The sequence below is a fragment of the Ictalurus furcatus genome, chromosome 8 (genome assembly GCF_023375685.1).
Source record: "Ictalurus furcatus strain D&B chromosome 8, Billie_1.0, whole genome shotgun sequence".
NCBI lineage: Eukaryota > Metazoa > Chordata > Actinopteri > Siluriformes > Ictaluridae > Ictalurus > Ictalurus furcatus.
Window position 1 is genome coordinate 17,580,471 of NC_071262.1, and position 27,100 is coordinate 17,607,570.

General features: G+C 39.5%; 1 protein-coding gene across 1 annotated transcript in view; it reads left to right on the forward strand.

Annotated features, from left to right (window-relative positions):
- Nucleotides 1–498: 498 nt before the first annotated feature.
- Nucleotides 499–27,100, forward strand: part of si:ch211-269c21.2 (carbohydrate sulfotransferase 8) — a 58,287-nt gene continuing 31,685 nt past the window's right edge. The window contains exons 1-2 of the mRNA XM_053631181.1: nucleotides 499–864; nucleotides 17,714–17,904. Of these exons, the coding sequence (XP_053487156.1) occupies nucleotides 17,745–17,904 (160 nt within the window). The 5' untranslated portion in view covers nucleotides 499–864; nucleotides 17,714–17,744. The remainder of the gene's footprint in view (nucleotides 865–17,713; nucleotides 17,905–27,100) is intronic.

The following is a 27,100-nucleotide window of genomic DNA, read 5'->3' on the forward strand; positions in this document are numbered from 1 at the left end:
TCTTCCCTTCTGTTTTGTATCTCATTTTCTTTTCTTCTTTCTTTGATTCATTTCTCCATCCATGCTTACCTTTCTTTCTTTCATTCATTCTTTCTTCACCCCTTTTCTCTCTTTCCTCCCTGCAGAATCGACAGTGCCTTGAATAAGTATTAACCCCCTTTGAACTCTTCCACATTTTGTAGTGTTATCATCTGGAACTGATATGGATTTTTATTGGAATTAAACGTCATGAATTGACACAAAACATCCCATAATGCATGTAGGTCTTCGTGGTTTGTTTAACACTCGGGTTTGTTCAGTTTTCCCATTTCTCCTGGGATTTTCCCCACACGGACTGTTTCAAACAGGAAATATTAACTGTCTGTTCATGACGCGTTGTCTGTGTAGTGCATTCTGTGTGTGTGTGTGTGTGTGTGTGTGTGTGTGTGTGTGTGGTGGTCTTTTATGTAGTTAAAACCGTGCTGCTTCAATCACTTGTAATTGAAACCGAGGCGCAGAACCGTTAACAAGAAGCGCAAACTTGGCGGAGGTTGTCGTTGTGTCGGTGCTTTGGGGCTGGAGCTGTTGCTTGGCAGTGCGCGCGCAGTGTCTCGAGGGAGCGCAGGAAATAGAAGCGGGCATGCGCCAACGCGCGCGCTACACTTCAGCTGTACACGAGCGCCGAGCGCAGCGTCACGCGGACACGGAGCTGCTCGCGGACAGCTGGCATGCAACCCAAGTTGGAAGGATAAAACGGGGTTTCGTGGTCTCGCGCGTTCAGGTCGAGTTTTTCATGAGCCATGCTTGAGTTTTGAGGAAGACTGAAAGGAGACTCGCTGAGTTACAGAGTAGAAGGACTTTCTGAGCACAATGAAGACAGTTAAGGTCAGTCTTGGCTTATTTATTTATTTATTAATTTTTTATTATTATATATTAACTCAAACACAGTGCAACATGCCAACTAATAAAGAAAGATCACATTGATAGACTATGTGAGTAAATCTTACACCATGTGCATGTGTGTTTTTAAATACTAAAAAGTGTTTAAAGCAGTGATGGAAAGACTGACTTTTCCCTCCTGTCCCGTGTTCAGATCATTCCCATCACTTATGCACTGATTCCCAGACAGGCAAAGCCCATTACATAACACCATCTCACAGTCTTACGGAGACAGACAAAAGATTTCCTCAGCCATTCCTCCTGCTGTCAGAGATTTGCGAGATCTTCTCTCGGATAGCTTTGAATTATTTCTCACCAGGCTATAAATAGTACAAGGCTGCTCGTCCTCCCACCCATCCAGTCGGAAATGGATGCAGACTAAAGAACAGGGCTTAGTGGAGCAGGGATCTTTTCCAAAAATCAAAGCAGCACTTCATTACTTCATTGATCTCATTAACTGTACCTTGATCCTTTGGCTTTGTGTGTCATTGATGATGCCAAGGAAACTACTGAGACTCATGGATTTGCACGTGCATTCAAAGGAATTTATTCTCTTTCCCAGATGTGGATGTTCAGTTTTAGAGTGTCTGCAAGCAGCACTAACAGTTGCATGTAAAATTGTCCCCAGCCAGAAAGTTCCTTTTAACTGACAAGATAAAAACGGTCCCTTAACAGCCGGCTGCTTCTGAATGACTAATAATACTACTAATAATAACGATCCATTAAAAAAAAGTTTTTGGCATGAAATGCATGCCTGATGAAAAGTGTAATCGACTTGTTATTTGAAGTTACTGACAGCATGGCATTTAGAAAAGCCGCAGCAGCCTTCAGAGACCGGTGTTTGGCCAATCAGACTTGGAAATGCTATCTGTCTGTCTCTTTTAATGGGCAAAAGGGCACCTTTTAATTATTCATCTGGGATGTCAAACTATTCCTCAAAGGCTGTTATTCAGAGTGCAACCCGTGAATTATGAATGACAGAGAAACAGCTTCCCCCCCACATGGAGGTTTAGTTTCTTTGGTTGGTTAGTGCTCCATTATCTGTTATGTAAAAGCTCTAACATGGGCTGAAAGTGATTTTGTCTTCTGCTGCTGCTGCATTCATAATAGCTTCCTTTAATTCTGAGGAAACAACACTTGTGGGAGTTCTTATACTGTTTTAGCCCTATGCTAATGGCTGTTTGCGGTGCTCAGAGCTGATGTGCGTTAAAACAACCGTTAATGACAGGAACCGTCCGTGTAGGACACATTCAAGGTTTCATTTGAGCTATTTTTCTTAGTAGATGGGCACTTGCAAATGTATTCATACCATACTCTCAGTCAGTGATGGAACGTTGTCACAGGTGGCCCATCTCACACTGCCTTTACAAGTAAAGTGTTTGCGTGTGAGCACTTCCACATCTGCAATATTTTGTAAACAGTAAGGAACCTAACCCTGTTGTGACCTGTTGTCAGGTCTATAACTGTTTAACCTCCAACACTATTATACCAAAGCCGAAAACAAGCATGGCTATTGAGTCATTAACACAGACACAAATAATGGCAATTGCACCCACTGCACTCTTATCTCAAAGAATGCAATAATCCTAATCTATCTGGCTACCTAATTTAGATAGGATATGAAAGATAGCTGCTAGTCCTAAATGAGTGACTTTATGCCAAGTGTGTAGTGGCATTTACATATGCTACAACAAGGTCGATCAATATCGCACCAGCTGTAGTTGTTAGCTAACTAGTTACTAGTAGGAGCATTAAAAGGAACAGTTTGTTGTTGAACTTGTTTGCCTAATCCAATTCTTTCTCTTTCCTCTTGCTTCGCTTTTGGGATTCAGTTTTTTATTTTTACAATCAAAAGGCATTCTGATACGTTTACCAACTTGTAATGCATTCGCTATAACCATGAAGTAACCATGATGTAGTTTTTTTTGGGATTTCATTGTCTGTTACTACAAGCTGGAAGGAATGAGCTAGAGTCGTTAAACGAAGAAAGATCACTTCAGTAAGTAAGTTAGTAAGTGAACTTAAGCATCATTCCTGGGTTCACCCTACGTTCACACTAGCAAGTGACAATTTGCTCGTGTCACTTGTAGTTTGCCGCTTGTGAGAATGCACACTGTCTTGCCTTTTATTGTTTTTTTTGTTTGTTTTTTTTTTCTTCTGTTGAGAAACACTGGTAGCTATACATAGCTTATAAAGCTAACTAAGATAATGAAATAAAAGAATGCACTAATTACTGTGATAATTGCTTGCATGCTACACGCAAGGCCTCGTACTATCTTCTTGGGCAGATTAGCATGGAAACACATGACATACTAGACGAACGTAATACAATACAATACCGTAGACAGTGTTTGAAAACTCCACCACTGTCCTGAGGATATGTGGTCAGCATGTAACTTGTGCTCTTTCTTTGCTTCATGTTATATAGTAATTTATGAAATGACTAACAGCTTCAAAAGCAAACTGCTTTAGAATACCTGGCACACACTCTGACAAACCCACACAATATTTCTGACTGCGTTTGTCAGACTTCCTGTGTGCATAAATGTCAAGGACAGTGGTAGGCAACCAGCAGAGAAAGCAACAGGATGAGTTCTCACTCTGTATGATTAATAAGGCCCTACGAGAACACAGGGTTTAACATTCAGTAAGCTGCTCAGCGTGCCGCACTGTAGGATGCCAGGCTGGAGTACAGAGCAGAGCCATGGGGGTTCGGGTGTGGGAGGTGGTTTGGGGTCACCGGGACAGTTAGAGCCATTCCGATCTCTTGTTTAAAGATCATCAGGCTGAACAGCTGCTTCAGAAGGAGCCCTGGCCAGCGTTGTGACTGATTTCCCTCAGGAGACAGCACACCTCGTGTGTGAGGGAGGTCAGCATATGGCACCAAGGCCGTTTCTAATAGTGTGTGTGTATGTGTGAGAGAAAGCATGATTCTCTGTGGAGGGTGTCATGACTGAATGAAATTTTGAATGCATGCAAACACATGTATCGACTCATTTGGTGAGGGTCAGAGTGTTTCATCTGTGTGTGTCAGTCTGAGCATATCCTTAGTTATTCTGTAGTGTGATGAGTGAGAGAAGAGGATCTGTCAAGGTGCTTTCACTAGTCCATTTGAATCAAACCCTGGTAGGTTTTTTTTACTTGAGTTTCAACTGGTCTGACACCATTCAAGGTGGTTTTGGTCTGCTTCTAATCAAAATCTGGCCCAGTTTCATTGCAGCAAGAAAACGATCCTGAATCAGCTGTACAAAGTGAACCAAACGTACCATGTATTTTAGGATGCAAGCATTTTTTTTTTTTGTAGATGTTAGCTGCTTAATTGAGCCACAAGGAGCAAACCTGAACCTTAGGAGAGAGCTGAAGTGGCTGCGGAAATGCCATGTGTTCTGGAAATTTGGAATGATGAACTAAAAGAGAAAATAAACAGTTGATGAGACACACAAAATGTTTTATGCTAGTCCTTTATATAATCATTTCTTTAGCACCAGCTTTTTTGCATGCTTAGTAAAGGTTTGTTTACCTTAATATATATAAAATATATATTTTTAGCAAGTAAAAATAACTAATATTTTCTATTAGATAAATTAATAGATTACTAAGCCTATTCCTAGACATTTACTCATTTCAGTCATTTACTCTTTTGACTAGGTTACGATTTCCCCAGTGAGGCTCTTCACTTGTTGGTGATAGCACAGTACACCACAGATCATCTAGGGTGGGGTTGTGATGGCAGGAGAACATGGAGCCATTTTACATACCAATTTACATAGTAATACATATGATTCTTCAAGGATTCTTCAAGGGCACTTTGTATAGTTAAAGGTGAAGGATTCTTAGTTTCCTAGGGAAATAGTTCTTTGGTTCTCCTAAAAGGTCAACCAAAAACCCTTAGGGACCTAGACTTGAACTTTAAAAAAAAAAAAAGTGTATACTTGCATTCTTCATGAGGGATTAAAGATATTTGTACGACATTTTACTTTATAAGCATTAAAACATAACATTTATTCATCTTCAGGTAAGTGCTTTGTCCTGGTCAGGGTCATGTTGGATCTAGTGCCTATTATAAGAACACTGGGCATGGGGCAAGAATACACCCTGGATGGGCACCATGCACACACGCTTTCACACACTGGCAATTTAGAGTTGCCAATCCACCTACTAGCATGTTCTTAAGTGGGAGGAAACTGGAGAAGGAAGGAGGAAACCTACAGGGAGAACATGCAAAATTCCACACAGATGGTGTGTAACCCAAGCTCAGGATTAAAGCAGGACCCTTGGAGCTGTGAGGCAATCCACCAGATAAATTATGCTGAAGATGTATGAATGATGATTTAATGAAAACTACACTTAACTGTAATAATTGTAATTAAACTTTTTCACTGTAATTTGAAAAAATCCTTTACATTTTTAATCATGCAAAAATTTATTTACACGACATGGTTCTACATTATAAAATATATAAGCTGTTTATAGCCTTCTTCCTCATCTTTCCAAGTAATCTGAGTCATTCTTCAATGCAGTTAGTTTAATGGAAAATGATGCTGATTTCTAATTCCCTTATCCTCACGGTAAATGCCACACACACACAAGCTTAAGAATCAAAGCCCAGGTCTGACGTGTACAACCATCAATATTAAAGCTAAGACAGCAAGTGAAAACTATAGGTCATGTCAGGGGCACTTTCTTCACTTCCAAGCAATGTCTTATTCAAGGTGAAGAAATCAATATGAAACACAATCAAATTAGCATTACTGCCGGCGAGCACTGCCAGTTTTTATCTGATCGCAGGAGCATTACGCAGGAGCATTTTATAGACACAGTATGTACATCTTTGATAATAACCAGCCAAATGAACCATTTCAATATCTAACACTGTAATACTTCAGTAATTCTGTTTCTTTCTTTCTTTCTTTCTTTTTTAAAATAAATATACATGTAATCATTGATATGTTTCGACAAAGTAAATGCCCTGTAGGTGATAATACTAGTGAAATGTATTTTTCCAGTAGATCATGTTAACAACAATATAAACCCACCGGCCACACACCTGCATTCCAGAACTCCTGTATACTTGCACATTCATGTGTTTATCTAATCAGCCAATCATCTGGCAGTAAGGTAATTCATAAACTCATACAGGTACAGGTCAAGAGCTTCAGGTACATCTCAATGTCTTTGACCATGTCATGGTTGTTGGTGTCAGATGGGCTGGTTAGAGTATTTCAGAAACTGCTACGATTTTCATGCAGACAGTCTATTGAGTTTACACAGAATGGTGAAAAAACAAAACAAAACCAAAAAAACATCTAGTAGTTCTCGGACTTCTCTCATCAAATAGGCATTTCTGCCCGCATTATTGTATATCTGGAGTTTCTCATGTTCTCCCTGTGTCCATACGGGCTTTCTTTTGGTTCTCTGGTTTCATCGGCCTCTCCACCTTCCAAAAACATGCTGGTAAATAGATTGGTGACTCTAAATTGCCCCTAGAGGTGAATGAGTGTATGAAAGTGTGTGCATGGTGCCCTACAATGGAGTGGCGTCCCATTCTAGTTGTATTTCTGCCCCATGCCAAGTGTTTCCACAAACACTAATCCACTGTGGCCCTAAACAGGATAAAGACAAAGTGCTTTTTTATGTGGTTTAAAAGCACATTCTATTGCTAAAGGAGACGATTAATTCTGTAATATTATATCTGAAGAAGATCAATTCCAACTGCGGTTAAATATTAAATTGTCTTTAACTGGGCTCCAACGCGAAAAATGTATTTTCTACTGAATTTATTGTAATTTTAAATACCTTTTACCTTCCTGCTGAATTTGATACAGAATTTGAGCTGAGTATTAAAGGTGGAGAATAAGAACAATCACTAACATGATGTAATCCAGTTTCACCTGAAGAACAGGAGAGATATTGAATGAAAGGTGGTGAAAAGTAATACTCACACTCATACTCACTTAAACTACTTTCTCATGGTGTGGTATGAGCGTGAGTATTACTTTTCACCATCTTTATTCATTGTTCATTCGTTCCTTCTACAAATGTTCTCATTCTAGGTATCGTCTGAACCACATATTAGGTCATTCACAATTGTGTTTTTATCTGAGCATAATATTGTCTGACTTGATTAGTTTGAAAGATGCTGAAACCCTGGTTCATGCCTTCATAACCTCATGCTTAGATTACTATAATTCCCTCTACTTTGGCATTTCCTTTCTCACACAAAATATTTAGAACACATTACATTCCTACTTCTCACTAGACCAGACTGACATCAATGAGGGGGCAGATCTTTTAGTGCCATAATCCCCAAACTTTGGAATGCCGTCCACCAGGACCTTTGTGACGGCACTTCTTTCTTAGTCAACTTGAAACATACCTTTTCAGAAGTATGTACGCCCAATCATCAGGAGATTGCGAGATCGAATCTCACAGTGCCACAGCTATCCATGACTGGGAGTCTAAATTGGCTGTGCTCTCTGGGTGGAAGGGATGGTGTACTCTCTCTCCCCTGTTAATCATGGCAACACTAGCCTATCATAGGCTCTGTCAGTTCATGTATGAGGAAGAGGGCAGATAACGCTTTCCAAAGTGTGTGATGTGTGTATTGGAGGAAGCATGTGTTAGCCTTCACCATCCAAGGTTGTGTGATAGGGGAGAACTGGATGTTGGGTGAGTGGCAGGTGATTTTGTGAGAGAATGGTGGGGGGGTGGGATTTCTTCCAATTCTTCCCTTTAATTTTCCCCCAACACTTCCCTTCCTACTATCATTTTACTCTCTTTTGGTGTATATTTGTGTACAGTGACCTTCCGTTTTAAAAAGGCACTATGAATATGGAGCACATTATTATTATTATTATTATTATTATTATTATTATTATTATTATTATGTCCTTGCAAGACATGTCTCAGATCACAGTAGTGACAATTTCTCGATTTTGGGAAAGCCTTGACTGATGGTTGCAGTTGTTTATGGTGAATTTAGGCAGTTAACTGCATTAGGTGAGCTGGGAATATACTGGATAAAGATAAATGTGAGCGATATAGAGAAAATAAACAGTTGTTGAAGATGCAATGTCAGGCTAATCAGTGTTAATGTGACATGAAGCTGTTAAAATCTTTGATCTAACAGAAACACAATGATAAATAAATTGTTCTTCTAAATTTGGAGCTCAGTCTTTATAGACTCTTTGGTTTAATAAATTACTAATAAATTTTCTGCAAGACTTGAATGAAGTATATTTGGAGAAATAGGCCTACACTCTCATTTACTAGTCATAGAAATCTCAAATGTTATTTTATCAGCTTCTGATAAGCACATGCAAAATCATTGCCACTGAGCACACAGGTTTTATTCCATAATTAAAGCAAATGAAATCTATTTGTCTGAGAAAATCAAGTATATTGAATTTATTCTGAGCATATTTAAACACCCAAACCTGTGATGTGGTTTCAAATTCCATTATTAAATTTCCACTTGGTGAGCAACATAATTAGTTATGGCAGGGACAGACCACAGCACACTCACTGAATTATATTCTCATTATCATTAATATGGGCAGCTCTCTGATTACATTCCAGGAATATTATCTATCTGAGAATTAGACGAAAGACCAAAAAGATCATTGAGTGCACTTGCAATGAGCCACGCAACTAGGGGAATAAGAACAATGGCTTGAGATGTGACAAGCATATTCATTTCATGACAGAACGCTGAGCATGAAAAGAAGGCGACAGTACCTTAGTACTAATAGTCTACCTAAAATGTCACATGCATGCTCTGTCATTTTTTTCTCTCTCTCCATATAATAACGTTTTATACGTTGTTTCTTTTAACATGTTCAGACAGAGTTGAGGACAGGTGTCAGAATGAAACCCATCACACAACTAGTAGCTGTTTCTGCAGTGCAGTGCCTTGTGTCTGAGGTGCACTGGGTCGTCACCTAGGTCTCCGCCTCTATTTCTACTGTCCACAACTTCATTAGACAGAGACCCTCCACTTCCCCTGAGATCGCCGGATTCTAGATTACATCCATCAGATGTCTGTCTGCTGCTGCCGACACTTTAAAATCCCTCTATCTCACAGGTCAGGGAGCAGCGATGCTGCCAGCCTGTGGGTAATGAGGGAAGTGGTCAAGTCCAGAGGAAAGCAATCAAGTCAAGATAAAGGGATGGAGGGTGAAGAGATGTGAGCAGGTGTACTGGGTATTTTTTACTCAGAGCTGTTGTTAAAGAAAGCCAATATCGTTGCACCTCCAGTGATTGCCTACAAAAAAGCAAAACCGCATGCATCAAGCAAACAATTTTGGTGGTTTCCTCTGGGACTGATGTGGCCCATCTGGTAAAAAAAAAACCAAAAAAAAAAACATACTGAATGGATGTAGAGAAATAGATTGTAAAGGAATAAATCATTTGGGGACATGATGTTATAGGAAAATATTCAACAACAGGGTGGTGTGATGCAGCCTGATGTGAAGCTATCACTACTTCAAAGGTATTTATTTGCTTATAACAGAACGTCCTGAAATGTATTTTAGTGCTCGTATACCACAGTAATTTCCCAATTGCTGATTCATTTATTCATTATTAATTTATTTGAATGGCAGGTCATGCTTTTTAACTATTTATAGTTACATTTGCTATGGAATGTTACAAATTACTTCCTGTTTTCCCTTATGTTATAAACAGTTGTTCCCTTACCAACAATATTCTATTCTGATGACTCTCCCATGCAGAAAAAAATAATCTCTTCAGAACACTGACACAAAATTGTGTTAGTTAACAGGACTAACTGACAGATAATTGCATTACTGTTCAGACCAGCCATGGGTACACTTTTTCTTATTTTTTGACAGCCAAATCAACAATGCATGCCAAATAAGAGGCAGTCCTGTTGCCACCCAAATTCAGTGCCAACCACAAATAATGCTTAGCAAGCCACTTTCAACGTCTATGACAATCACCCATTATACCTTAGCATAGCAATGCAGCTGAGAGTTGTTTTTACATGCTAGCCAACTAATGCTAACTAGGCAGGCTCAGAACAGCCAAAATCTGTGCAGTTCATGGGGTATCAGGGTCTAACCAGTAGAAATAGATTTCGGTCCACAAGAAAAAAAAATGAGACGGAACATTGCTCACCAGCGTCTTGTTGCAGCTTGTCACGTTACCAAATCAGAGTCCTCTGTCCTGAAGACCTTCCAAAACTTGGAAAACTTATTGTCTGTTTAAAAAACACTAACAATGGAGACTCATAAATGTTAACTAAACAGCTCCTTACTGAAAGCTTCACCAAATCAATAATAATTTTTTATTATTCCATACAAGAATAATCCACCATATAAGCACTACTCTCAGAGCTGTGGTTATAGAAAATTCAACACCTGATCAGATTCAAGAATTCAACAGAATTTATTTTCATGAAGGGATTATTAAAGATAGCACAAGAAGTGTAAACACAGATAACTCTGATTAGCTATAAGTACCAGATAAGGGACTAGCAGGTTGATCAATAATACATAACAAATTAGCACTAGCAGTGCTAATTTGTTAATTTCCCACTGCTTTGCTCTGTTTAGCTGTTTGTTGTTCAGCCTGGGAAATCCATATGCTTTAAAAATTTCGACATGCATTAAACATGAAGTAAATAAACATGGCATTATTTGGATCTGGAGTGTTGTGTGTGATTTAAATGCATCGTGAAATGCATCCTGATTAAATATTTCAGATTCAGTTTGTTATAAACACAGGGCTTTTGTTGTGCTTGTGTCACTCACAGGGATGAAATTCTTATCAGTTTCACGATAAAATTCCCAGACAGTTAGTATTACGTCACATTTAATTATTATTAAAACTGTGCACGATTATCGTGATTTGTAAAACTCGTGGTAAATGCTGTCCAGACACTCCCAGCATGAGTCTGACGCAAGCAATTAAAAACTGAACGCGTCTGCTCGATTCAGCATGAGCCGAATGAGTCGGAGTCGCAGCACAGATCAGCAGGAGTCAGATTTCATTTATCGCGTGACGAAAGTGAAGCGAGCTGACTGACAGGAAGAGTGAGGCGAGCTGGCTGACAAGACGATGGCGGAAGATTTGGTTTAATATAAGCGAGTTTGTCATTGTACTGTTTTGTTGTTGTTGTGTTTTTCATTAAGAATAATAATGAACCCACCATTCAACCAATTGCCGCCCCCGAATTGCTGCTAATTCGAAAGCAAAATGCGCACGGCCGCACAGGCATTCATAAGCGATTTAAAAGCGAGGGGGAAAGAGGTAAAAGCGCCAATGAAGCACCAAAGCATCTTCTATTAAGTTTCCCTCAGCATTTTTCCCTCAGCATATGACCACACTTCGGATTTGGTCCTCTTGGAAGGTTGTAGATTCTCCCGAGCGCTGTCACTGCCTTCCGCTATGTTCTCTAACTGAACTAAATGATTTTTATTACTATAAAAAAGCAAAACGACAGTGGGGGCAGTGCCATGGAGGGCAAGTGATGTAATTGGTGTGCGGCCGAACACCGTGTAACGCCGTGAACACCAACTATCACAGCAAGCCTAATGACCATCCATCCATCGCTTTATAGTCAAATATAAAACATGTTTAAATGATTTCAGTGGGTGTATCAGTACTTTTTGTACATTTTCAGCACATTTTAACAATACTGAGATAATACTGATAACTGTGATAATTTTGGTCACGATAATAGTGATATGAAATTTTCATACCGTTACATCTCTAGTCACACACAGTCCTTTTGGTGTGCTGCCAAGTTGTTGCTAAGCTTTGTCATCATTATGTGCTGCTTGGTATTCATGGTATTATAATCATTATGGTATTATAAAAGTAGTGTGGAGGTAGCACTGTGTACATGCGGGGTCATGTGTACGGTATAAGATTCAGGTCCTGTTGAGCAAAATTTGCAGTGCTGCCTACACATTTTATAAAGAGATTTCGATAACTGTTAAAACACATAAAGCACATTAAGTCTATGGATGTACTGGGTGTTATTATGTTTCCTTAGACACATGGACAGACACTGACCCATTTTTTCTCTTATTCTTTCAAAAAGAAACCTCAAGTCATTTGCTAACACTATAGAGAGTGTCATAAAATTCGTTCCCATGACACTTCATGTCCAGTGAATGTCATGTCATCATTACCGGTAATTATTATTATTATTAGCATCACAGTGTTTGGTGCCATGGCAACTTATGTCTCATGCTCATTTTTGCTAAGTGAGCCCATTATGAAAACTGCCTTAACATAGGACACTTATTTATGATTTGCTATTATTGCACATATACACTAAATATTTCATTTATTAATGACAGGCTTGCTAGTTTCAGTTATGAGGAAGCAAAACATAAACAAACTGCTGTCTTTTAAACAGTGCTAAGTAGCCATGGAATAAGTGAGACAGACCTTCACTATCAGAAACTTAAAGGATGTTTTGTCACCTTTGTCACTAAAAAAAATAATTTTGTAACTTTTTGAACACTTTGTTAACATATAGGTGTGGACAAATGTCATGACAAGCCAATTATATGCTGCCATAGAGTTAGCATAATAGAAGTCATGACTTCTTATGAGAAATTACAGTACGATGTCATTTTGCAAATGTTATCATTTTTGAAGGAAGTAATGATAATGAGTCTTTATTGGTCACATATACAGTAGAGCACAGTGAAATTGTTTTCTTCGCATACCCCAGCCTGTCAGGAAGCTGAGGTCAGAGCGCAGGGTCAGCCATGATACGGCACCCCTGGAGCAGAGAGGGTTAAGGGCCTTGCTCAAGGGCCCAACAGTGGCAGCTTGGCAGTGCTGGGGCTTGAACCCATGACATTCTGATTAGTAACCCAGAGCCTTAACTGCCAAGCCACCACTGCCCCGTATGTCATAACATTTGTCATAAAACAGAGCATGCTTAGCAAAAACTAGCATGGTGAACACAACATAATTTATGACGACAAATAATGACAAAGTAAGACATCCATGACACGTCATTATGACACAACATTTCCAATAAATCTAAAGCATCACTAAAAAAAGCCTACATTGAATATAAAGCATTCATAATTTCCTTATATTCTGACAGAAAAACCTGTGTGTACTTCAATGGGTTATTGGAGTGCTTATTTACACCCGAGCAACATATAAAAAGGATAACACCTACCATGAATTACAAATGAATTCCACAAGAGCCACCATTTTAAATCTGACATCACAACACACACCCCCATACACATCCCCGTAATCACCTCGAAAAGAACAACTGACGCTCATGGAAACAGCAGATCTTTCACTGTCACAAACACAACACTTAGTGAAGACATCATTATCTTTACTATTATAGCCTGTCTGCCAAAGGTATACAACTTAGCAACCCTGTTATCCATCAAAACAGACCCTTATTGTATTCTAAATGCCAAACCGGAGAAGGAAACAAATACACACCTTCTGAATAATTGCACCTATTACAAAGGACTGGTTGTGTAATTTATTTGGCTTCAAATGACATTAAGCAAGTAAAGGAAAAAAGGAAAACCTAGACTGGTGAAAAAACAGTGGTGGCTCAGAGTTTAGAGCTCTGGACTTCTGTTTAGAAGAATGAGAGTTCAAATTCTGCTATCACCAAGCTGTCATTGTTGGCTCTTAACCCTCATCTATGCAGCTCAACTGTAAGTGACTTTGGATAAAAGTATCTGCCAAATGAAAACCCTTTTTGCAATATTTGAAATACTAAAGATGTTTTTTGTGACCTTGAGAAATTAGCACTTACAGTGCTGTGAAAAAATTAATTGTTTCAGATATTTTAAAAAAAATCTAACATAAAACAAAGGCAACCTGATTAAACAATTAAACAAAATGCAGTTATTAAATGGTAATGGTATCTATTGAAGCAAAAAAGTTATCCAATATCAACTGGGCCTGTGTGAAAATAACAAAATAATATTTGCCCCCATAGTTACTAATTCCCCAAATCTATGAAACTGCATTCATAATGGGGTTCAGTTGGACTAGACATAACCAGGTCTGATTACTGCAAACCCTGTTCAATCAAATCAACTCTTAAATAGAACTTTTTCAACAGCATGAAGTTGGTTAAAAGGTCTTACCCAGTAACACACTGTGCCAAAATTGAAAGACATTCCAGGAATGATGAAGAAGAAGGTGATTGAAATACATCAGTCTGGGAAGGGTTACAAAGCTATTTCAAGGCTCTGGGACTCCAAAGGAACACAGTCAGAGCCATTATCTCCAAATGGAAAAAATCGGCACAGTAGTGAACCTTCCCAGAAGTGTCTGACCTTCCACAATTCCTTCAAGAGCACAGCACCTACTCATCCAGCAAGTCACAAAAGAGACAAGGACAACATCAAAGGACCTACAGGCCTCTCTTTAATCAATAAAGGTCACTGTTCATGACTCCACTATCAAAAAGACACTGGGCAAAAATGGCATCCATGGAAGAGTGGTGAGGTGAAAAACACTGCTAACCCAGAAGAACATTAAGGCTTGTCTGAATTTTGCCAAAACACACCTTGATGATCTTTAAACCTTTTGGGAGAATGTTCTGTGGACTGATGAGACGAAAGTGAAACTGTTTGGAAGACAGGGGTCCTGTTACATTTGGCATAAACAAAACACAGAATTCCACAAAAAGAACATCATACATATGGTCAAGCATAGTGGTGGAAGTGTGATGGTGTGGGGATGCTTTGCTGCTTCAGGGTCTGGGCAACTTGCAGTAATTGAGGGAAACATGAATTCTGCTCTCTACCAGAAAATCCTAAAGGAGAATGTCCGTTCTTCAGTCCGTAAGTTGAAACTCAAGCTCAACTGGATTATGCAGCAAGACAATGATCAAAAGCATAGGAGTAAGTCCACCTCTGAATGGCTCAAAAAAAGCTAAATTAAAGTTTTGGAGTTGCTTAGTCCAATTGAGATACTGTGAGATCATGCTTGAAAACCCTCCAGTGTGGCTGAACTAAAGCAGTTCTGCAAAGAAGAGTAGATCACAGTGCTATGAGAGACTGATCTCCAGTTATCAGAAGCGTTCGCTTGCAGTTATTGCTGCTAAAGTTGGCACAACCAGATTTAAAGTTTAAGGGACAGTTACTTTTTCACATTGGTGATAGGTGTTGGATAACCTTTTTTTTTGCTTCAATAAAAAATAAAATAATAAAAACTGTATTTTGTGTTTACTCAGGTTTCCTTTGTCTTATGTTGTATTTTGTTTGAAAAGCTAAAAATAATAAAATATGTGATAAAAACAGAAAAATCTAATCAAATAATTTTTCACAGCACTGTATTATTAAAATTGGCTGCTCATTTGATTTGTATATGTACTATGGCTGTATCACAATGCTGTTATCTGTATCTGTATCGAATTAATGCTCAAAATGTTTCTATAGGTATCTGTATTTGGGCTGAAACTGGTAATACGAGTGGTCTAGACTGAAAGGTGAAACTTACCACTATGCCGCCAGGATCACTGAAAAACTCCAGGGCTGCTGGGAATAAGAAGTATTTTGTTTTATTCACAAATGACAGAAAACAAATAGCAATTTGCAGAACATAACTTTATTCAACCCTTATACTTCATACAGTTCATCAGCTAATTCACTTCAGTGCATAATTGTTCTTCAGACTCCTTGAAAGCTGTGACTGAGGGAGCTAGGGAACTATGTCCAAATCATGGAATTGTTATTTATAGGTGACAACAACAGCCATCTGGGGTTTCCAACTAGCACACTAGAAAAGCAGTTGCACAATCGTCTGGAGTTCAAATCCTGAAAATGCCACAGCTATCTGTGGGCAGGAGTCCAAGAAGTCGAGCTCTCTAATTGGTTGAGCTCTCTGGGTGGGAGGGATGTCAACCACAGCGACACTAGCTAATTGTAAGTGGAAGAGAGTGGATAGCAGAGCAGCATTTCATCAAAAAAGATGGCTTTGTCTGGCTTCATGTGTCTTGGAGGAAGCATGAGTTAGACTTCACCCTCCCTGGTTGTTAGCTGTTCTATGATAGTTGAGAGCTGGCTTGTAGGAAAAAATTAGGGAGAAAATGCAAAAAAAAAAAAAATTGATTAGGTTTTCTTTTTGGGTTTGTTTTATTCCAGAACAATCAGAAAAGTTAACTCGACACTACTATGAAGCTGGAACGTAGTGTTGCTGCTAGTCAAAATGGGATCTGTGACACAAAACAGACAAGGACACAGCAGAAGGGAAACTGGGGAAGCAAAAAAGCAGCTGATTTCCAGTGGCTCACTTTGATTTGGTTCAGTTCAGCTCCACTGTCACACACATAGAAAATCAGCTGCTTACCAGTGGCTCAGTTCTGGTCAGTTCAGCTCTGCTGTCACTCACACACATACACACACCTCTGCCCTGCTAACTGAGTGAGTGAGAGTACGTTCACACGTACAGCGACAAAGCGTCCATAGACCATTCATTTTCAATGAGAGCTGGCGACTTCCTGGACATGAGTGACAGCGACCGTTGGTGACAAGTTGTGGGTGTGTCCAGTGACACAACAAAGTTGAGAAAAGTTTAACCTTATGAAAATTTCGAGTGAGTTGGTGCAGTGTCTACCAATGGGAGTGAAGACAGTAAAGACCAGCGCTTGAGCTTTCGCCGCAGATAGATGGCTGTAATGGAGCACACACTGCTTCTCCTACATCTCGTAAGATATGATGCATTTATACACTGGTGAATTTTATATACAAATGCTATCCCTTCAGAATGTTTCACTTTAGCGGCACGAAAACTTTGTTGTCAGTAGTGGAATGCTAGTTGTGCCACCCACTGATAAATGTTACTATGGTAACCAGTAGTAGAAACGCCTACTGGCAACTTCATAGTACAGCGACTGGTGACCATATTAAATATGCATTTACAAATGAGAGACAGATGCACCACATTAATTTGCTCACTCCCCTCCACACACCTGCTGCAGACTGTATGGGGCAGCATACAGTTGCGGGTCCATATTCCTTTTGTGAATTTCAGGCTAGTTTCCACAAAATATGATAGAATTATGGTTTTATTTTGGAGCTCAGTAAAGCAGTGTTTAGGTTGGGCTACTTGAACAAACCACTAGTGCTAGGAAAAAAATAAAGAATCGTCTGCCTCCTATTGGTAAATGAATGTTGTCTCTGTCCCGTGAGTATGATGTTAATTTCTGTTGTATCCTGTGGGATTCCAGTCCCAATGGACACCTCTAGTCTCAACCATATGCTCGGTGAAACTTTGTGACAAGTTACAAAAACAAATACTGCACTTACAGTCATATCTGTCTTTGTATTGCCATGATCTGTTCTACTGCAAGAATGCAATGGTATTCTGTTACATCCTCAATACGTAGGGCATATTTCAGTGCCAAATGCTTAAATATAAGTCCACAATGGATACGATTAACCGTTTAGGTTGTTTATGCCAGCTGATCATTTTAGCGTTTGTAAGTCTGAGGCACAGGGACAGAAAAAAATAAGAAGAGACTGGCAAAATATTGCCCAATTTCTTTTTTTATATGGAGCTTCTCTGTTTATAGAATGCATTGTTTCATGTACCCTTGATAATAATGAATTGTCTTGGAGATTTATGGAGGTTTATGTTAGCTAGTACGTATTTACATCGCCTGAGAGTTAGTGGTAAATGCTAATCCATTATACCACGTGTATATTAGGTTTGCCATGCTGAGAACCTCTTCTGTACATTTTTGCATTGCAAATGCCATTGCTTTTGTTTGAAGAAACGCATTAGTGTGTTTACATGTCTGTGTTTGTTTGTACTGAAGGCTCCAGGCTTAGGGCCATACTCGATAGGCCATGGACTGTAAGGTGATAGACGGAGGCAGAAGGTGTCTGCGCTGGGCCACCATGAGGCTGCCATACATCTTCATGTTCCTGCTGCTTTTCAGCGCCGGAGGTTTGCTGCTCCTGCTGCACTTACAATACCTCACAGAAACCCTCCATGAACAGGCTCCAGGTTTGTCCAACTTTCACAGAGCATCACTTCATATGCTATACTAAGCAGAATGTTATTTTCTTGCTTTGCCTTTCTAATTAATGAGTTTCACATCCCTGCTTATTGTGCAGGTGACTCCCAGTGCAGCAACACCATATGCTGCTTTTTTGCAAAATGGGCCCTGATAATTAAATTAAAAGGAACTAAATCCTGAGCTCATCCTGCGCAGTGTCAGAGCTTATAGTAATATCTTTAGTCACATCTTTATCAACCTAATGTTTTTGAGAGGCAGCAGGGTGTATCATGCTATAGCATGTCCATATTACACTACGTCTTTCCTGCTGGGCCATTAGGGGTAGCAGATACGAGCTCGGTTTTCACCATTTTCACACTGTACATGTGAGTGCAGCACTATGCGAAAATAATATAATGCTGATTTCGCACGCTACACATGGGAGACACATGCGGTTTGTCTGTGATGTAAGGATGTCTTTTCTACATCCCTCTATCTGTTGATCTTATTCTCATAAATACAGGTCAATGCTATGCGTTACAAAAAGTAAAACAATGTATGCTGGATTTCTATTTTGCTTCCAAAAAGCCAAAGGGAAAAAAACCCCATTTAAGAATCTATAATTCATCTTCAGGGACTCCTTTTCTGTTCTTGTATCTCTTCTGCCTCAAAGTTTGACATGTTGTGCATTCTAAGATGCTTTTCTGCTCACCACTGTTGTAAAGAGTGGTTAATTGGTTATATATGAACTTTCCAATTATCAGCCCAGTCCAAAGAATTCTTAAAGCTAAAATGAAATCTGCAGTATTTCACAGACACAATTTAACATTCGACGGTACGCACAACACCAATTACTGTCATTCACAGCACCCACGGCATCCTGTAAGCCAGGAAATCTAACACAACTGCAGGAATTTAATGTCTTATTTAATGTTCAATATTAAAGCATTTCTTTACTTGAAAAAAGCAATTTAAATTTGTATGAATGGTAAAAGTACCTACACATAATTAAATCATGAGAAGCATTGCTCTGACTGTTAGAGAATAGCTAGACCGGTGATGAGAGAATCAAATCAATTACTATTGACTGAACCTGTGTAAGCACTCAGTGGAAGGGAACTAAAGAAACAACTCAATAATGTCCAGAGGGCTTCTCCTCCATCTGTGTGGTTTCTTCTTGTCTATAGTTTCAACTTGTTCTTTCAGGAATCAATGCTTCCATGATCACAGGAATGTTCTGGGTTTGTTTCAACAAATCATAAAGCCTGATCATAGATGGGCCACGGATATCAACATACACCGTAATCACAGTTATAAGTTGCTATGTAGGTTATATAAGCTGCCTTGAATGAATAAACAGATATATGATCATCAGAATGACCTTATTGCTGTGACAGTGTGGCTGGTAGCAGATCAGTGGTGTTGTACTAATGAGTAAAATCTATTTTTATATACAAGTTCTATAATCATTTAAGCTTTTCCTGGTTCAGTTTTGTGTCTAGACTATTACTATGAACGTTTCTTGCATTTTAATTTTGTCTGATTATAACCTTTGCCCATAAAGTCCAGTTAAAATGTTTATGCAATGAAGACATCCACATTTTATTTTTACATGACCTCTATTTAGACTGTAAAGTAGACTGTTTTTGTTACGGTGCCTTTAAGAGCATGTATTACTCTGTTCAGATTGCCTTATATCCATACATGTGACATGACAAATGGGAAACCTATTGCAACACCTATAGAATTGTGTAGAAAACCACCAGGAGATTCCATCCATCCATCCATTTTCCATACCACTTATCCTACACAGGGTCGCAGGGGAGCCTGGAGCCTATCCCACGGAACTCAGGGCATGAGGCGGGGGACACCCTGAACAGGATGGCAACCCATCACAGGGCACAATCACACACACATTCACACACACACACAATTTGGAAATGCCAATCAGCCTACAATGCATGTCTTTGGACTGGTGGAGGAAACCCGGAGTACCCGTAGGAAACCCCCGAAGCACGGGGAGAACACGCACTCCACACACACAGGACAGAGGTGGGATTCGAAGCCCCAACCCTGAAGGTGCGAGGCAAACGTACTAACCACAAAGCTGCTATTCCCCCACACCATGAGATTAATAATGCCGTCTCATTAACACATACATATAGCCTGTGTGTTTGAGCCAAAGTTGCCTCCTAATTAGGTTTTCATAGCGAATAGTCATTAACAGTTAAAATATTAGAACATAATGGACTACTTATGGACCGTGGGTTTGCTGTTGAGTCTTGTATAGTTGAAATTGACCTTCCCTTCATGATTCTGAGGACAGTAGGCACAGACTCACAGAAACTGGACACTTGAAGATTAGAAAAACATCACCTGTTCTTTTTCCAATCTTCACCTGTCCAATTTTGCTGAATTTATGCCCCTTTGCCCAATATAGCCTCAGATTCCTGTTCTTGACTGAAAGGAGTGGAACCCAATATGGTTTTCTCCTGTTGTTAACCCATTTACCTTAAAGTACATGTTGTGCATTCTGAGATGCTTTTCTGCTCACCACAGTTGTAAATAGTTGTTATTTAATTATCACACCCTTCCTGTCAGCTCAAACCAGTCTTGCCAATCTTTTCTGAGCTCCGTCATCAACAAGATGTTTTTAGGTTTTCACACCCTTCTTTTTAAACTCTAGAGATAATTGTGCATAAAAATACCAGGCAGATTAGCAGTTTCTGAAACATTCAAGTCTGGTACAACCATACCACAGTCAAAGTCACTGAGATCACAGTCAAAGTCACTGAAATCCCTCCCCCCATTTCGGATGCTTAATGTGAAAATGTAATGAAACTCTTGATGTGTATCCTCATCACTGTATGCACTGTGCTGCTGACGTATGATTGGATTATTACATGACGTGATCTACTAGGAAATACATTGCACCAGTCTCAGAACGGACTGGAGAAGATGCTGCACTTTCTAAAACCATGTGTACACAGCATGTAAAAACTATTTTTCAGGATATGTGAAAAACACAAAGCATCAGTCTGTATACTGGCTTACAGAATTAGCATAGTACAGTAATGGGGTATTGAACCATTGTATATATTGCACACTGGCAATTTACCTGCTCCTCTGGTAAATGGCGCACTTATATAGCGCTTTTATCCAAAGCACTTTACACTGTGTCTCATTCACCCATTCACACACACACCAATGGTAGGAGAGCTGCCATGCAAGGTGCTAACTTGCCATCGGGAGCAACTTGGGGTTCTGTGTCTTGCCCAAGGACACTTCGGCATGTGGAGTCATGCAGGCCGGGAATCGAACCGCCAACCCTAGTGGACAACCCGCTCTACCACCTGAGCCACAGCCGTCTGTGTGAGCGTTCTACTTTGGGCAATCTGTAAATGACTAAAATGCATAATGCCCTGATTGAAAGTAATGAAACATGCCCAATAGTATACATTCCTCTGTTTATTTAAAAATGTCTGGGCTCAGATTCATTAATCTTAGTGCATTGGCTGCTTTAACCGTGTCTGCTGCGACTCATATTTATAAATAACCAATCATATAAGAGAATAAATAAACGGGTACAAATATAATAAGCCTACATATTCATGCAAAATCCTGAACCTACTAGGGCAGATGTATTAAATTGTTTGTGCTTATTTTCAGGCCTAATGAGATGCAAAATACTTCTAAAAATACTTCTTAAAATAATTCTACCCCTCAACTATATGCATATGCCAAGTGTGCGGCTAATTACGCATTCTGTTAAACCTTAAGTCTGTACACTGTGGACACACTATGGACAGAAAAATAGCCTTATTACCTCAAGCTCCCTTAGAAGACCATTTCTGTTTATGTGACCCCATTTGCAGCATGTGATTAGTAACATAAGCAGAATGTAGTCATTTTCTTAAGTCTGTTGTTAGAGGAGCATCATATAGAATTAGACCAAGATTTTATTGGGATCATCTCATGCGGTGTGACAAGTAATAATCTTAAAAGACTGCTATAATCGCACAGTATAAAACTGAGTTTAGACATACAAAACTTTTAATGGACATTTAATGGCAGCAAGTTTTGCATATGATTTTGTCCACCTCTCAAAACTAGATGTTAATTAGCCGTGTTGCTCAGAGCCATAGAGGCAGTGTTGCCAGATCATTTCCTGCAGAATTGGGCTAATTTTCATTTACAACAGAAAAAGACCATTTTAGGACCTCTGTGAAAGAATTGTGCAGAGGAACTATGTGTTTTAATACTGTTTATCAATTACAAAAAAGGGATATCATACTGTAGATGGCACTGTAATTTAGTCCATTGGAAATTGTCCCAGAAAGAGTTAATTAATTTTCTTGTGAAGTAAAAATAAGATGCTCATCTTTTCAAGTTGAGATCGGAACTTGTGCTATTTCTACATAAGACTAAATACATATATAAAAAATAAAGCCAATTGTTAGAGCACTACAGGAAAAAAAGAAAGAAAAAAAAAGGTTCTTCCTACAGAACTCTGAATTTTCAAAAGATCCCCATGGAGCCGACTGTAAAGCAGGGGACAGATGTGCCACGCCCCTGAGCTCAGTAATTAACACAGAGAGAATGATTTATCTGCTCTCCAGGAGAGGCTCACAGTCAGATACAGCACCATTACAATGAGATTATCTGACTATAGTGATATCATTTTGTCTTGGCAAAAGGGTTTGTGCAGCTCTTAGGTTGAGCTCTCAAATTCTAAACTTCAATCTGTGTGTAGCATATTGTACTCAGTGGGAGAAAGAGAGCTACATTATTGCAAGCTTTTCCAGCAGTCTCCCCTCCTAATTTAATTGCTGTGCAGCTCACTTTACACACTGCATAAACCACAGGCAGAACTGATTTTATGTCTGTGAAAAGATTCATGCCAGTGATACAAACAACAAGTTTACATTAATTTATTTATCTTTATCCTGGTCAGGGTCACACAGGGTATCTTGGAATACTGGGTGAAGAAGGGAATACATATAGGCTGGACACCATGTACACACACACACACACACACACACACACACACACCTTGGGGTAATTTGGCACAATTTTAGCCCATTTGGTGCCCTAGGAGCGATTCATCCTATTACTATCCTATTACTTCAATAATAAAATTAATAAAAATTAAATAAAAACATAAAAAAATAAATAGCCATTGTGCATAGGCATAACCACAAAAAAAGAATATAAACACAAATTTACCTTATTATATGCAAGTGCTAAGATTTTTTTAAATAAAAAAAAATAATAAACATAAATAACAATACAAAAATAACAATGCAGTATATACTGTAATTTAAACACTGTGCTGTACCTGCATTCGTTTCAAGTAATGTGTGCTTTTAGAATTTTACCTTCCTGGCCTTCCTTGCTGCAAAATCATTAATAATGTCGTCATATGAGATTTGAAGTGCAACGTCATGGTTAATGGCAATCACAGCCAGACCGCTGAGATGCTTTTGTGACATGGTTGAGCTGTCAATGGTTTTTGTCGCTTCATTTTTCATCTCAGCTAACAATCCTGATTGCTACTTCCGGTAATACGTCAGCTGCATTAGCATAAAAATTATGCCATGATCATTATCGTCCGTAATGCTGTAAACAAACTAAATCATCATCACTGACACTCAAACACACTTCACAGACATACCAACAGTGATGACTGATAAGTATGATGTACTTTTTAATTTTATTAAAATATTAATTTTAAAATCCACCTTCGATGAGTATCCTGTTGCACCTAATACAGCCTTGCACATACTGCCACTTATTTACATCGGCACTAGGGGGCGCCAACAAACCAATTTGACCAATCAAACTTTTCTGAGGTAATAGAGGAACGTTTAATGTGGCTCGGTGCTGTTATTCGGATTCGGTGCAGCAGCGCCCTAAATATGGGGCTGTTTGCACACTATTGTTATTTGCACTGTATATATTTATACAATTGCTTATATACATATTCTATGTAACATACACTGTATGGCCAAGGGTTTGTGGACACCTGACCATCACACCCTTATGTGCTTCTTACCCAGACTGTTGCTACAAACTTGGAAGCACACAATTGTCTAGGATGTTTTTGTATGCTGTAGCGTTACAGTTTCCCTTCACTGGAACTAAGAGGCCCAAATATGTTCCAGCATGACAATGCCCCTGTGCATAAAGCAAGCTCCACAAAGACATGGTTTGCCAAGGCTGGAGTGGAAGAACCTACATAGAGCCCTGACCTCAACCCCATTGAACACCAATACTCCCGAGGCCTCCTCACTTGACATCAGTGCCTGACCTTACTAATGCTCTTGTGAGTGAATGAACACAAACCCCCACTGCAATGCACTAGAATCTAGTGGAAAGCCTTCCCAGAACAGTGGAGGTTATATAAAGAGAGACTAAATCTGGAATGAGATGTTCAAAAAGCACATATGGGTTTGATGATCAAGTGTCCATAAAACTCAGCCATATGGTGTAGCTTGATGGTGAACTTCACATTGAATCACTCTACTTATTCATATTATAAATTGTAATTAATTGGGCATATCCTGTAAACATAAAACGTGTTGATTTGCTTGACGATGATCTTAAACGTCTCATCCACTTTTTGCACTCCAGAAAGGCAATGTTTAAGAGCATATGTGATTCCCTATCCTAATCAGTGAATTGAGTTATGAGCATCGACGATCAATACATGACCAGTTACCATTTCAAAGCTAGTTCTCATCCAATATGATACACGGTTGGAAGCAGCAGCTGCGGAAAATCAGTGATTATTTAGGGCATATTGACTGTTGCTTAATTAAGCCAAGATGAACCTCCGAGATCCACTGTATCACAGCAAAGCATTTCTGCCTCCAGTTGCCTTGAGGTGTGAAGCTGTAGATTACATTTTCCTCCCTAAGGTTCCAAACCCAAAGGAAGAAGGTAAAGTGTGTGGGAAAAAACTGCACTATTCAAATCAACACTCCAGCATGTTTGAATTTAGCACCAGGTTTTGATTCAAGGTCAGGTAGGCTGGGTCATGACATAGCAAGATCAGTGTGACTGCAAAATTCGAGGCCAAAGCAGAGTGAAAAGTTTTACACTGTTGCTGCACGACTGTTGCATTACAGACTGTTTGGAACAAAATAATGAAAGTTATTAATGTTTATTACAAGGGCAGGGGCATGTGTTCTGCAGGAGAATTAGATGTCACATATAATACCACAGTTCTGTTGAATGTTTGATTCTCATTGGTTGATTCAGTTTCTGTAACAACAGTTCTGCTCTGACAGTACTGCCGGCTAATGCACGCGTTCTAATACGCTATGGTTTCTATTGTACCAGGACGTTTACAGGGACTTGCATGGCAGACACTCAACATAATGTAAGGTTCAAAAATCATTATAATCATTGATGTAGTTAAGCTTTCTATAAGGAGATGTTTATTTAACATTTAAGGAAGGAGTATCCAGTGTCTAGGGACAGGGGCTCAATAACTTCGGGAAAGAGAAAAGACACAATTTGTTATGTTCCCAAGGAATCAGAAAATGCAAAGACCCCTGTCCTCTAACACTGGAGACTAATTGCATTTTTTCTTCTTTGGCTTATTAACTTTGGGAAAGAGGGAAAAAGAGGGAATGACTGTTCCCTTACTTACATATAGCTCCTATAATGTAAGTAAAAAGAGAAACTGACTTGTTTAGGGGAACATTAAAAGTGAACAATAAATGATTAAAAAGCATAACATGTTCATTAATAATTACAAAATGATACTCATTGGCAAAAAGCTGTGATATACTGTAAGAGGAATAAAAATAAGTGCTGTAATTGGAATGCGTTTTATGTCAGGCTGTGTCACACAACACCATCTCTGATTATTTTCCTTTAACAACACTACATACCCTGTTGTGTTTTTATTCCTTTATACTGTATATAATGTGTAAACTAACGATAATCTCCAATAGCTAGTCATGCTAACCAGCTCATATTCGCTTTTTTTAATCAGCAGGGTTTTTGACAGAAGCCTTTTAAATCTTGAAATGATGGACTGAGTTTGGTCCTGGAGAAGTGTGTAGGTGGTCTCTGTATCTCTATATATACTTATATACAGTATCTCACAAAAGTGAGTACACCCCTCACATTTTTGTAAATATTTGATTATATCTTTTCATGTGACAACACTGAAGCAATGACACTTTGCTACAATGTAATGTAGTGAGTGTACAGCTTGTGTAACAGTGTAAATTTGCTGTCCCCTCAAAATAACTCAACACACAGCCATTAATGTGTAAACTGCTGGCAACAAAAGTGAGTACACCCCTAAGTGAAAATATCCAAATTGGGCCCAAAGTGTCAATATTTTGTGTGGCCACCATTATTTTCCAGCACTGCCTTAACCCTCTTGGGCATGGAGTTCACCAGAGCTTCACAGGTTGCCACTGGAGTCCTCTTCCACTCCTCCATGACAACATCACGGAGCTGGTGGATGTTAGAGACCTTGTGCTCCTTCACCTTCCATTTGAGGATGCCCCACAGATGCTCAATAGGGTTTAGGTCTGGACTCATGCTTGGCCAGTCAATCACCTTCACCCTCAGCTCCTTTACCAAGGCAAAAGTCGTTATCATGCTGGAATACTGCCCTGCGGCCCAGTCTCCAAAGGGTTGGGATCATGCTCTGCTTCAGTATGTCACAGTACATGTTGGCATTCATGGTTCCCTCAATGAACTGTAGCTCCCCAGTGCCGGCAGCACTCATGCAGCCCCAGACCATGACACTCCCACCACCATGCTTGACTGTAGGCAAGACACACTTGTCTTTGTACTCCTCACCTGGTTTCCGCCACACACGCTTGACACCATCTGAACCAAATAAGTTTATCTTGGTCTCATCAGACCACAAGATATGGTTGCAGTAATCCATGTCCTTAGACTGCTTGTCTTCAGCAATCAGTTTGCGGGCTTTCTTGTGCATCAGCTTTAGAAGAGGCTTCCTTCTGGGACGACAGCCATGCAGACCAATTTGATGCAGTGTGCGGCATATGGTCTGAGCACTGACAGACTGACCCCCCACTCCGTCAACCTCTGCAGCAATGCTGGCAGCACTCATGCGTCTATTTCCCAAACACAACCTCTGGAGATGATGCTCAGCACGTGCACTCAACTTCTTTGGTCGACCATGGCGAGGCCTGTTCTGAGTGAAACCTG